This window comes from Cricetulus griseus, chromosome 10 (assembly GCF_003668045.3).
Source record: "Cricetulus griseus strain 17A/GY chromosome 10, alternate assembly CriGri-PICRH-1.0, whole genome shotgun sequence".
NCBI lineage: Eukaryota > Metazoa > Chordata > Mammalia > Rodentia > Cricetidae > Cricetulus > Cricetulus griseus.
This window is the reverse complement of record NC_048603.1, coordinates 17,726,329-17,740,477: the sequence shown is the minus strand read 5'-3', so window position 1 is coordinate 17,740,477 and position 14,149 is coordinate 17,726,329. Positions and strand designations below refer to the sequence as shown.

Sequence of the window (14,149 nt, the reverse complement as noted above, 5' to 3'; positions counted from 1 at the left end):
GTTAATATACTGTTTACTGTTTCATACTCTGTATTCCTCCTCCAAACCCTTTTATGGGTGAACAAGCCTCTTTTCTGTGTGTCAGGTAAGTCTTTCTGCTGCTTAAACACCAACAATCTACCATCTTATTTCACATCCAGAGTCCAGGAGGAGTCTGGGCAAGTCTGTGTAGGAAGATGAGTCCCTGAGGTAAAGTAGGTTCAAGACCTAATTTAGGTTCTAATTTGAGTATGGAAATATAGAATAAATGACTTCAGGCAGAGTTAGAAATCATTGCACATATGGTTAAAATGTCTAAGCAAAATACAAAAGAAACTATAATGCAAAGATGATCCAGAGATAATTGTTGTGATCTTGCCTTTCCTCCCGAATTCTCCTTTGTGTGTGTAAACATACTACTGCAGATTCTAAGGGATTCTCTGTGGTTTTAAAGAATAAAAATGTAGATACTCAAGGTAGAATTCAGTAAGTTCTTCTCCAACCCCAGGAGACAAAGGGCCATTGCCACTAGTTTCTCCCGAGTCTGTGGGTGAGCCTATTTTCTTGCCCATGTGATTGCAGCTTTAAGAGTGACCAGGTGGATTAAATTTCCTTTGTTTAGTGCTATGTGGGAAGAAGGAGAATTCAGATCTAGGATCCTGGTGGACTCTGACAGAGGAGGTCCTCTGACGTCATGTGTTTGGTTCTGGAAAGGAGGGGTGTTAGCGGTTCCTCCCCATGTCAGTTGAAGGATTCCTTCCAGCCCTGAGCTCTCTGCCCTCAGCTAGGGATTCCGCCCCCATGAGCAGCTTTTCCTTCATGCCTAAATGTCTTCAGCAAAGGCCTTCTCCAGAGAAGTGTATCAATTTCCTAGTGGAAGGAGGCATGGGTCAGACAGGTGGGTGGTGACGTGACAGTTTCCTTCTAATTGCATGTCCAAGAAATGTAGTCCAGGTGGGTAGGAGAAGCATGGCGGAAAGCACTGTATAGAAAAGTGGGCCTCATTGGACAGTGATTAAAATTAAGCTTCAGGGTCTAGAGCAGCAGTTCTCAACCTTTAGGTCACAACCCCTTTGAGGAGGTCAAATGACCCTTTCACAGGGTTTGAAAATCAGATATCCTGCATATCAGATATTTACCATTCGTAACAGTAGCAAAATTACAGTTATGAAAGTATCAACAAAATAATTTTATGGTTGGAGGTCACCACAACATGAGGAACTACATTAAAGGGTTGCAGCATTAGAAAGAGAGAGTTCACAATTTAAGAGCTCCTACTGCTCTTATAAAGGACAGGAGTTCTACACTCTGGCCCTGGACACATGGGGAAGGGCCCAGGATCAGCATAGGAAGACTTGGTGGACTTTGCCGAGCCCCCGTTGAGGGCCCTACCCTGCCTGGGGAGTGGTGGGTGGATGGGGTGGGGGGTGGGCTGGGGGTGGGGGAGGAAGTTTGGGGGTGAGGGGAGGGAGAGGGAGAAGGGACTTGAAATAAGCTTGTTCCCTAACTAGAACTAATAAAATTAAAAAAAAAAAAAAAAGGACAGGAGTTCAATTCCTAGCACTCACTCATGTTAGCCGCTCACAACTGCCTATCGCCTGTAATTCCAATCCCCAGAGTTGTGATGCCTCTGGCCTCCTTGGTCACTTGTGTGCCTGCGTGAGATTGTGCACACACGTGTGCGCGCACACAGACACACACACTTAAAAATAAGTATAAATTTTGAAAATATAAAGTCAAGTGCTGTTTGGGAACTGAGAGTGGATGGAACAGGCTTGGAAGAACTAGGTGTTATCTTTTAAGAATCACAATTCCCATAATCTCAGGAAGTTACCTGGTCTTTGGGCAGGTGGGACTTACAGGTTAATTTTGTATCAATAGTCCAACAAAAAGTCCCGGGACAGGTAACAGAAAGTCATGATCTAATAGAGGTAAGGAATCATCTCAATTCTCTTGTAATTCTACTAACAGATTGTAAAGATTTGCTGAGTAAAATAGGTGTAACACATTCTACCACACATAAACTCTTGTATCCTACGAGAAGTACAGAACAAGTATTATTTTCACAGAAAAATAAGTCTTTCCAAAGGGCAGTCATTTACCAAAGGGGGAGGTTGTGATAAGAAGTGGAATTACAATAAGAAGGAACAATGGTGAACTGAAAACAGACAGTGAAGCAAAAAGACATTTTCAATGGGAACACCAGCCATAGGTTTTAAATTACTAGTGGGGGCATGTTCCATTTTGTCTCCCATTATATATCCTTGTATACTTTTCACGAGAAACCCCTATTCCACACAAATTTCTTTAAGAGCCGGAGAATAGAGAGATCTCTTCTGACACAGAAGGGATTTTCTCCTTGGCTTTTTAGTGCTAAATGGACCCAGACATTTTAAGTTATAGGCAGAGTTACTCTGGTATCTTAAATTCAGTTGAGTGATTAATGAATCTTCCCTTCCTCTTCTTAATTTTAGCATATCTGTAATTTCTGTTATCAGAAAAATAAAACTGTTAGCCATAGGACAATCATGGTGCAGATTCTAACAGCAAGAGCATAATGTTTTAAACTTCAGGAAGTTTGATTCTTTTTTTTTAACGATCTTTTTGTCATTCACTTTCTTCCTCAAAGATCCTCTGCTGTGTGTTTCTTGGGTGCCTTCTTGAGGTGTGAGTGATGAACCCAGGCAGGAATACCAGCACATCACAAGGTCCTTTCCATCTAAGTTCAAGTTGGCTGGTTTTGAAGCTGCAGACCAATACAGTGACTCGGGGTAGTTGAGCAGCCTGGACCTGAGGGAAAATCTTTTGTTGTTGTTTTTGTTTTCGAGACAGGGTTTCTTTGTGTAGCTTTGGAGCCTATCCTGGCACCCGCTCTGGAGACCAGGCTAGCCTCGAACTCACAGAGATCCGCCTGCCTCTGCCTCCCCAGTGTTGGGATTAAAGGCGTGTGCCACCAACGCCCAGCTGAGAGAAAATCTTATCCAAGGTTAATTGCAATCCTTTAAGGACTCAGAGATTGGAGTGGGGCAATTGATTACAGTCCCTCATGTACTCGAGGGCTCATAGGTGGTCACCCATAGACTCTTTCATATGTGGTGAACTTTTCCCATTAGGAGGTACATCATACCTTGAGAAGGTTATAAGGCAAGAAGAGGTCAACCCAGTTATCAGTCTACAGAGTATATTTAGTTAAAATTTCTTCAAAGTTCTATTCATCCTTTCTCTTTCTGAGCTCTGAGGATGATACATACAACAAAGTTTCCAGTCTCTGTTAAGAGCCTTAGAGAGCAATTGAGATAACTCGGCTGTGAAGGCTGAGCCATTGTTAGGCCTCGGAGATTTGGGGAGGCCAAATCTGGGAATAATTTCCATTATTAGTCTCTTAGCTACCACTTGGGTACTTTCTACTCATCAGGTGATGCTGTGCCTTGCTTTTTGTCCCGGATGGGAGAATATTGAGGTTCCATAAAACACACTTACATCCCAGATTGGGATCTCAACCAAATAGACTGTGGTTTAGAAGGGAAGCCTCTGTAAATGCTCACCACTTTCTAAACACAGCTCTTCACTGTGATAGTCCCTGGAACTGAAAGTACACATCAGAGCCTTGGAACCTCTCAAGATGTGCACCTCCTGAGATACCCCTTCTGCCCTGGAGTTCTGGGCTCTCACTCAGAAGTGAAGGTCCAGATTTAGAATTTGGGTGGGTGGCCTCCAGTAAATGTTAAGCCCAATGGGCAAGAATTTTGCCAAAACTGAAGCAAGCTTGTGTATTTATTGAGGTACACACAAGAGCTGGCTAGCAACTGCCCCCGAAGTCTGGTTAAAGAGACCAGGCCTTACTTAGTCCATTCCTTGGACCCCTTTTAAGGAGTAAAATCACAAGTAGTTGTAAAACAGGTTTACAGAATACAGACAATGGAGCAATAAAGAAATACAGAAAAATCTCAAAACCACGTATCTGTGGAGGGAGGATTAGGGAAGGCCAGGGTGTTCTCAACAAACAAGTCAAGGTCACGCACGGGTTGAGGCAGGATAGGCTCCAGAAAACAGATTTAAAAGCAGCAACTCAGCTTTTACAGTAAATGGAAACTCATTTTTAACAATACAGCATAATGACTCCTGCCTTAAAATGGAGGCAGGCAAGTTCCTCAACTCTCTTACTGAGATGTGCCCATGTACACAGATAATGGCTCTGTCCTGGAGACGCTGGTGTTTAGAAAAACCACAGGTCCTTATGTAACCCAATGAGTTGATCCTGATCAGCATTAAAGAGCAAAACAAAGGGCTAGAGAGATGGCTCAGTAGTTACTGGCTGCTCATCCAGAGGACCTGGGTTTGACTCTTATCACACATACAGTAGCTGATGACCAACTGTAACTCCAGTCCCAGCGGATCTGTGCCCTTTTCTGGTCTCCACAGAGCACAGGCATACATGCAGACAAAACACCTATCCATATAAAATAAAAAATGAAGGGGGGATAAAGTAAAAATGAAACAGAATGAAAACCCACCAAAGTTGGTGTCAAAGGACAAATTACAATTTAGCTAAAGATCTTAATTACTCTTATTTTCTAGAATTGGGGAACACGTATACTGTAAAGTAGTGCTCCAATAACTGAGGATTTAAGGGTGGGGAGAGAGCAGAAACAAAGATTACCACAGCATTATGCTCCTTTCAGGTAAAGATAAGGGAACAGAATCATAGACAAATAATTTACTGTTGATATTAGGTTGCTTCTATTTACCTTCCTTACAGGGCGAGGTAGAAGAACTTCCTTATGCCTGTGAAATTGGCCTGTGTGGCACACCTTACATTTTGTAATCTCTAATCGTAGTTTCTTAAATCAGATAAATATCTTGGTTTCTACTTGCTGACAGGAAACTTCTTTGGCATGAGTGACACCATCCTGACTTGTAGCCTGCTCTACTGGGACCTGAGTCAAGAGCTTAATTGAAAACAATGGCCTCCTGTAATTTTTATTTAATAAGGGTTGCAATTATTTTATGAGGCTTCTGTTTAAAGTGTGTGTGTGTGTGTGTGTGTGTGTGTGTGTGTGTGTGTGTGTGTGTGTGTGTGTGTGTGTGTGTGTGTGTTTGTTGCCAGCACTGGTCAGCTAGTCCTGTGTATTACTTTTCTCATTGCTGTGACCAAATGGCTGAGAAGCTATCTTAAAGGAGAAAGGGTTTTCTCTGGCTCATACTTTGAGAGTACGGTCTCTCGTAGCGGGGAAGACAGGTAGCAGAGTGTGTCAAGGCATCGAGAGGTCCTGTCTCTGTGGAAGCAGAAAGAGGACATGAGGTGGAGCTAGCTGTAAACCTTGAGGTTTGTCTCCCCGATGTCCACTTCCTCCAGTGAGGCACCATCTCCTAAAGGTTCCAGATACTCCTAAAAACAGCACTACCAGCTAGAGACCAAGCATTGATATGAAACATGAGCTTTTTGAGGGCGACGTTTTACTTGTAAACCATAACACTGCTTCTTTGAAAAGGAACTCAAATCTGACTCTTATGCCATGCTAAGGATGTCTTGATGACTGATGTGAAAGACACTCACACTTGAGTCCTGGACTCGGCCTCATTGTTCATCTTGCCAGCATGAGAGGGACCACAGACTAAAGCTGTAAAAGACAGCTGCCATCTAGTGTTAGATCATAGCCTACACTTCAAGATTGGAATACTAAGTCATTTGTGAGAACGTGTGAGTGTAAATGATGCTTAAGCATGGGCTTTCGGGGGCATGGTCTCTAATAATTCCAGATGGCTACTGTTTAACTTGGTCTGGGTGCAGACAGAGAAAAGGAGAGTCCCAAGCTCTAGAAGATAATATCAAGAATTCTTTCTGTTAATTTTTTCTGCTTTTCTGAAGTGGGTCCAATTGCAAACACCCTCTTGTTCAGAAGCAGCCAGGTATTTGTTGATGGCTGTGATTTTTGTCTGCCAGTGGAGAAGGGGCCCAGATACTCATTCACCAATAATTGACTGACTGGATTCTGTTCCAAGCACAGACTCTCTAAAGTGGAGTTATTTAACATCTGCACTCTTTAGTCATCTTTCTAGCCCAACTAACTCATAATCCTCACCGCATCCATTCTTATCTCCAACCTCTGAGCCTTAATATAAGGCCTAATACTTTTCTGTAATGTTTTAATTAAATGGAAATTATGAATTATTTGTGTGTGTTAACATTTTTTTTTTCTTAGCAAAATTGCTTAAGAGAGGAAAAAGGCTTATATTGTCAGTAAAACGAAGGGTATTTAATCATGAAACTCTTGAAAGACTAGGAGGGGATGTGGTTGATGCCTTCAGGTATTGACAGACTACATCAGAGGGCTCTAATGCTACCTGCATATGCCAGAGGCTTTGTGAAGACAGGCACATGAAGGGTAGAGGAAGCGGTCCATAGCTCACAGCAACCAGCTCTAGCAGCTAGGTTCTGACCAGCAAACTGAACCACCTCTCAAAGATAGTGGATTCTCTGGGCTTCAGAGGGTCCCCAAGTTGGCATGAAGGTCCGGATGCTGAGTGTTTCTAGATATTAAAAAACAGTGAGTCAAGATTTTAGAGAAAAGAAGAGGGGAAAAAAATGCTTCCAGAAAAAAATGTGGTGGGAGGAACTATGCCATTTTGTAGAGGACCTGCCACCGGTGTCTAGAACAGAAGTCTTGGCTTTGAGACTCATCTGTTGCATGTTTTTGGAGATGGACATGCTCTGGTAAGGTGAACTAACGTTGAACTTCTTACTCCTTGTCTGCTCAGGGTCATTGGCTTTCTGGAAGCTATTGTTTGCATAAAATTCGGACAAGATCTTTTCTCTAAGACCCAGATACTCTACGTTGTATTTTGGCTTCTTTGTGTGGTAAGTTATTACTCTCACACCCCAGAATGTTAACTGAACTCCCTAGCTGTCTCTATGGAAAGTGAAATACAAAAATAAGATTATCTTGTACACTTGAGTTTCCTTAGGAGTGTATAGACATTTTCTTAAAAACTTAAGATTGGACACCACACGCAGAATTTGAGATTAATGAAGAAGCAAACATCTCATGTGCTGGCTGATAAAGTTGTCGAATAATCATCATACATTTTAATGTTCGTCACCAGATTGTGAAGCCAAGCTGGATTCTGCATGCTCGTTGCTGCCACATCTAGGGGCTCAGACTACTGCCTGGCTTTAATGCCACAGAGTTTTCTGTTCTCCCTCCCTTATATCCCTCCTATGCAATTGCTATTTTAAATCCAGACCTTGACATTTTAAATGGCTACTTGCCTGGATTTCCACAGGTCTGATTGCAAACCTATAAATTACAAGCTTTTTTGTCTCCTGAACCAAGTAGAAAATGGGCCTCTTGTACCTAGGTGAAGTGATAGGTTTGGCAACCACATTTGGCCCCTTGTGTGGTGATCATGATGAGGAGCACCTGCCTGTGTTTGCGTGGTCCTTCTGCAAAGCCAGCCCCAGTCTGCTGGGAGAAAGCCCCAGCTGCAGCCTGACTATAGCGATGAGAACGTAAAGAGCTTGCACGCCTGCCCTCTAGTGGTCAGAATCTGCAATGGCAGGCCAGTGAAAGCGTTACCTTCCTCCTCCCAGGCTCATTCCACAGCCAATACTTTGGGAAGAGGTGCCTAAACCCCCTCTCCCAGTGTGAAGCTTAAGACATTCTGTTGTGCCCTTGTGAAAACCCTAACACAATGGAGGTTCACACGCGGTACATTTCTGCTTGTTGTTATTCTTTCCCTTCCATGAAAAATGGCAAATTTAATGTTCGGATAGTATTAGAATATGCTGGAGGTTACCTTTACCTTTTGTAACTGTGATATATTCATTCTCTGCACAGTTTTTGTAGTGAGGAAATGTGGACTTGTCTTTGAAACTCCATCATGTAGAGACCTGCTAGTTTGCATTGGATTGAGTTTCATGTTTTCTTGCCACCATGCCCCTATCACAGCCTCCGGGGTAGACAAGGGGACAGCCAACTGGAGCACTGGGATTCCTTTCTTTTGGGTTCTTAGGAGGACGCTGACTTCAGAGACACTTAGCAAATGTTGAGGACATGAAGGAAGGGACCGGAACTTAGGCTCCAGGCCATAGGGACAGGTTGACAATTCTGCTGCGTTTTCTTGTCTGCTTCACCTCCCAGACTGTGTCTGTGCAACGTGGGCAAGGCTGGCGTCTGCTGCTCTATGGTGCCTTGTTTTTCTCAGTGGGTGGAGGAGCTCCATGGAGGGATGGTGATAGGAAGATGTAAAGACATAAAACCAGTATCTGATTAGACCAATAACATCTTTAAAACTGGGACCTGGCCTACCAGGAAACCTATGTTCTGGCTCCAGTTTTTTTCCCATGCCACCTGAGGCCCTGGAAGGCATTCACCTCTCTGGGCTTTTTCCTCTTCTGTTAATGTGCGAAGATTAAGGATCTCTGAAGTGGCCTTCTAAATCTAAAGCTCCGATTCTCAGAAAGAACTAAAATTATGATTTCATACCTGTCCCCATGGTTGGGATGAGGCAATAGGTAACAATGTACCCAAGTGTCCATAGGAAATAGTGTGAGCTCTCCGGGTATTGGGGATGTCTTAGTGTAAGTGATGTAGAGAGCAGGCTGTTTTGTTTGGTTGCTCTAGTTTACTTCACTTACTCTTTCTGGCCCCTCTGTGCCCCCCTCACACCCTTTTTCTGCTGGCCCTCTTGTTCCCTCTGCCCTTTGCTGCTCAGTCTAGGCAGCCAAAGACTTTTCCTAAACTTAGTGTTTGGGCACATTTTGAAATTCCGTATAATATCCATGAGAGATGGGTTCCGTCCCACCCCCTTGGGTTACAGAAATCCAATAGCCATCAAGTCCTACATTCTCAGTGGCATTAGTGTATGCATATCCTATAGCATTTAAATCACATGTAGATAAAACATAAATACTGTGTAACTTATTTTTTAGGGAATGATGATGAGTATTTTAAAATCTTTATATTTGGTGTCAATACATTTTTTTTTTAACCTCGAAATATTTCTAAACAGGTTTGTTGACTCTGAGGATGGGAAGCCTCTACATGCAGAGGGCCAGTTGTCTGTACTTTTGTCTCACTCTTGTACTGGCTGGGTGAACAGTCAAGGCTGAGGTAGAGATGCCTGGTTTCTGGGTAATCACTCATCTCACTCAGGTCATTACAAAGTGTTTTCAGTCTCTTTGTTTTCCTGTCTACAAAAACAACAACAATTCTAACAAGGGTCAGGGTGGGGCAACTGGCACCAAAAAGCCAGGGCAGTAAGCACAGCATTGTTCCTCTTGCTCAGTCCTCAGGGATGCCTTCCCAGGCATTGTATGACAAGGCCGAGTGAGACTTTTCTGTCCAGAAGTTCTCTTTCTTAAGCTGAGTCTCTGCACTCTTTAGAGATGGATGTCGGATAGAGCCATGTGTCTGGTCTCACCATAGCCATCCTTACAAATGGAGTGAGTAGATACTGCCTGCCCAACTCCAGTCCACCAAACCCGTTCCTGCTCATCTCTGACTGTCCATCTCGGCCACATCCCTGAAGACATAGGCAGAAAGACGCTGAGCTATCTTCTGGATTCTCCCAAAAACCCAATTTCTAGGAAGTGAAGTATGCGTGCACTGTTATGTATAAAGGGGCTTTGTGTCTTTCTGTCTTCCAGGCCTTCACCACGTTCCTGTGTCTGTACGGCATGGTTTGGTATGCAGAGCACTATGGTCACCGGGAAAAGGTAGGGGAGGAGTGGTCTTCAATTGAAAGACCCAGTGGGTAACCCAAACACACAGAGGGAAAGAAGTAACATAGCAGCCTTAGGGAGCGACGTCAATCCTGCCAGATAGAAACTTAACATGTCGGTATGTGCTCCTGTTACACAGCTGTGCTTGCTGGTACCTGGCCTGGTCAGTATTTTTTGTTGTTGTTGTTGTTTATTTATTTATTTATTGGTTTTTTGAGACAGGGTTTCTCTGTGTAGCTTTGGAGCCTGTCCTGGCACTCGTTCTGTAGACCAGGCTGGCCTCAAACTCACAGAGATCTGCCTGCCTCTGCCTTCTGAGTGCTGGGATTAAAGGCATGTGCCACCAATGCCTGGCCTGGTCAGTATTTTTAACCCATTTTTGCAAGGGGTTTAAATCTCAGTTATTTAAATAAAAAATTTAACCCCTGAACCCATTCTCTAGGTTGTTTTATATTCTGGCTCTTTTGCCTTTTCAGACCTTTTTATGAGTCCCAGTTCAGGCTCCCCACCTGCGCTGCCTGTGTCTTGCAGTTAGAGAATGGTCTGAGTGGGTTTTAACACTAGAATAGTCCTGGGGAAATAGTGTGTGTGTGTGTGTGTGTGTGTGTGTGTGTGTGTGTGTGTGTGTATAGGAGGAGGATGTGGGTGGGGTAGCTTTTATGTGGAGGCCAGAGGCTAGCTTCAGATATCATTCCTCTCTGTGCATCTGTCCACTGCTCTGTTTTGTTTTTGCAATCCCTCTCACTGGTTATAATAAGCATGAGCCACTTTGCCAGGCTTTTTTATTTGTTTTCTGGAGATTGAAGTTAGGTCTCAGGCTTTCATGGAAAATACTTTACTGATGGAGCTACCTCTCCATCCCTGTCTTTGTTTAAATAAAGATAATGCCATCATCCTTTATTCATAACTTTGAGCTTGGATGTGTGTGATCAAACCCAGGGCCCTGCCCATGTTCGATCCCAGCCTCACAGCTAACGCTTTCTAGACAGATGATTCTGTGTGGTCTGGCAGAAGATTGTAGGCTTTCTAGCAGAGAAATACAAGATGAACCTTTGTCAGACTCAGCCTGAATTCCCCCACACACACTTTTTTTTTCATCCTGCCATTCCTCTTGGAATAACCTGAAGTTTAAGTAAGTCTGTGTCTCTCTCTAGACCTATTCAGAGTGTGAAGATGGCACTTACAGTCCAGAGATCTCCTGGCATCATGGGAAAGGCTCAAAAGGTAACGACTATCTTTGTCTTGCTCGTTGTTTAAAGCTTTATTGAGTCCTCTGTACCCTCAGACCTACTGTGGAGATTTGGGGTCAATACTTGTCTACTGAGTGTCAGTGAAGACATGGAAGAGTCTCAAGCCTACTTATTACATCCCACCTGTCGCTCACTAAGAAACCCAGTTCTCACAGAATCTAGCCAGAAGTTTGCTTTGTGAGATGAGGCTGCACACTGGGTTCTGCTTTTCTCAAGCCCCATAATGGGAACACTCTCCCTCTTGGCTTTCACAGTGAGTGAACATGCTTAGAGAGCTCTGTGCCCTAGAGAGAAGGCCTTTCAGAAGAGCTTGATGGATTTTATTCTGGAGGCATAGCAGTGTGAGTGGGACCCTCAGATGGCCTTTCTCTGGGAAGCATTTTGTAATGATCTAGGGTGACTGGGCTATTTGAAAAATTTAAATTTATGAAACATTGACAGTGAAAAGACTCCACTAGCCAGTAATTGTCAGTTCTTGTGAAAACCAAGAAGTGTGGCTGAGGGGAGCAAACTGTGAATCTGAGAGACCGAGCTTGATGTGGCCTGAGGTAAGGAAGGAATGTGAATTTCTTTACAAACTATGCTTAGACATGATTATGGGGAGCTGGTCCTAGAACTCTGCTCAGTTCTTTGCCACCCTGTAGATTGTTGACATGTGTGGGCAAAGGGCTCACCAGACTGACCTTATCTGGCTCTATCCAGTTCCATATCAGCCCTGGGCACTCCTGGTTCTGCAGTAGAAAGAATTCATGAGTGGAAGAGATACTACTTATGAAGAATAGTTTAAAAAAAAATCAGAAAATTTTGGACTGTGACAAATGATACTTAGAATGAAGACAAGACTCTGGGCCTTTAGGCAGTGGGAGTAAATGTCTGCCTTTGGAAATATTCTCATGGAACTGAACCAGAACTCTGGGGGTGGGGTGGGGTGCTAGGCTTAGCCACTGGTATAGGAACTAGCCACAGGCTCTCTTGGAGGAAAGAGGCCGCCCAGTGTTAAATGTCACCTCAGGCTGTCGATCATGAGCAGCAAGTACCTGGCTTGTAAAGATGTTGATCTCTCTGCTAATAGTTTTAATTTTATGAAGTCAAGAATCTTTTCCAACTGAGAGCTTACAAAGTCTGTTTAACATTTCAGTGTGTACAGCTTGGGGACTCTGTACTGTTGTAAACATAAGATAAATACCGATGTTACTGGACTTTTAATTGTCCCATGTTTGGGCTTTCATTGTATTCTCACTTCTGGTCTTCATGACTGTGCTGTGCCCAGTCTGTTTTACACAATGCCAGAATAAAAATTCCTCAGGACCCAGATCTTAGGGGGAGCTTGCCTTATACACATGAGGCACAGCCTGACTCTGTTAGGTTCACATGGCCTGAATTTATTGATGAGGCCACTAGAGGGAGAACAAGTCTCGGGTAAGAGCCGGCCTCCAGAGGACAGGCTAGGGCAGGCTAGAAAGGGAGAACCACAGAACCCAGGAGCCAGCTGCAAAGCCCAGAAGCCCCTGGTGATGGTGTGTTGACTTCCTTTGGGTAGGTTCTGAAGACAGCCCTCCCAAGCATTCAAGCAACAACGAAAGCCATTCTTCCAGAAGAAGGAACCGGCATTCCAAGTCCAAAGTCACCAATGGAGTTGGAAAGAAATGAAGGAGCCTCATTAATTTCAGATGTTCCAGAGAGTGCCTAGACCTGAGAGGGCAACAGAACACATTGGGACCTTCCTATGTGGAGATCAAAATGTACAGAACACACAGAAGGAACAGAGGGGGCTTTGGGGATCATGATTGGAGAGTGTAAGTCTTGTCTCCCATAGCTCTGAACATACATTAGGCTGACCATGACTTGGGGTCCTTTGCCAACAGGAGGTGTCTCCTAACTTCAGCATGAGGCCTGTGGTTTCTGGTAGCTATACAGTGTGCTGGAAGGACAGGATAGCTGTTTGCTCCTGGTTGCCAGCAATGGCTCTGTGCCCATGTGTCTCGTGGACGCTGTAGGACTATCTTCATTCAGATGTCAACTTCACCAACTGGTTAATGAACTGTTCACTGGGTTTTATTTTTATGAATCTGCCTTTCCATTTGACTGATTGTTTTAAGTTCAGTTTGTTTTTCCATCTTTTCCTTTGTGTTTTCAAGTTAGAATGCTTAAAAACTTCCAGAATCCACTGCTGAAATTGGGGTTCCTTCTAGAGAAGAAATGGGTGGGGGGAGTTTTTTTGTGTCCCTGCTTAGCATACTCAGTCCCTAGCCACATGACAGATGACCAGCAGCCTGAGTTTGAAGGAGGCTGGCTGTTTGCACTGGAGCCTGAGCTTCAGACTGGAACCTGTTGTATTCCATTCCAAACGCTGTTTGTCCCAACTGAGTGCACACAAGTGACCCTGCTAGAGGATCTGGGGCACTGCGGCTCCTCTCCTGCCAGGTGCCTTTCCCATATGCTTGGTTTTCCTTCTGTGGTATGTTGCCTACTTTGTCTTTCTGTCTCATGTGAGGTGCTAGTGAGTATTAAGTTTCATCTGTGCCATGCTCTCCTAGAACATTTTCCCACCCTGGATCCTTGTTTTAAATAAATCAATTCACATGAAAAACTCCTCAAATATCTTGTCTTTAAGAATGACGTTTCTTCATATCCTTTTGGTCTTTCAACTGTTTATAAGAAACCTTGTATTTTACAACTGACTTTAGGATAACACATATGTATGTGTGTCCTATATGCCGAAGAGAAAAAAGAAACTATTTTTAAAGGGCTTATGGAAGTATAGCCATTGTCTGTCACCATGGTCATGCTTACCAAGTTGGATTTCCTTTCTCAAACAAGCGGCCTATACAGATACAAACTCGCTAGCCCTTTCCCTTATTTCCTGGCGGTGCCGAATGATTTCTGTGTCTTTTTGCCCTCTTAAAGCAAATTTTTGAACTACAGATGTTGTGTTTTCCTTCTTTTAAAAAAGAAAGCCCAGATGAGAGGTTAAATGAATCATGAACAGTCAGGGTCACAGTCCCGGCTCTGGGTGACCACTTGATTTAGAACCACCCACAGAGTTGCTTCTTCAGCCAAACATGTCCTCGGAAGAACAGCAGCAGCAGCAGCAGCAGCAGCAGCAGCAGCAGGCCCACACCGGGAGTCCAGGACAGGCCACAGCTCTCAGCTCCCTCCCTGCGTCCCACGAAAGTGTTTAAAGGGAGGCAAAGCA

General features: G+C 43.9%; 1 protein-coding gene across 2 annotated transcripts in view; it reads left to right on the top strand.

The window, feature by feature from the left end:
- Ptdss1 (phosphatidylserine synthase 1) overlaps window positions 1-13,877 on the top strand; it is a 46,193-nt gene extending 32,316 nt beyond the window's left edge. For both annotated transcript variants that reach the window (XM_027431538.2, XM_035449688.1), the window contains 4 exons: window positions 6,739-6,838; window positions 9,629-9,697; window positions 10,858-10,927; window positions 12,494-13,877. In XM_027431538.2, the coding sequence (XP_027287339.1) occupies window positions 6,739-6,838; window positions 9,629-9,697; window positions 10,858-10,927; window positions 12,494-12,603 (349 nt within the window). In that variant the 3' untranslated portion in view covers window positions 12,604-13,877. The remainder of the gene's footprint in view (window positions 1-6,738; window positions 6,839-9,628; window positions 9,698-10,857; window positions 10,928-12,493) is intronic.
- The last annotated feature ends 272 nt before the right edge of the window (window positions 13,878-14,149 follow it).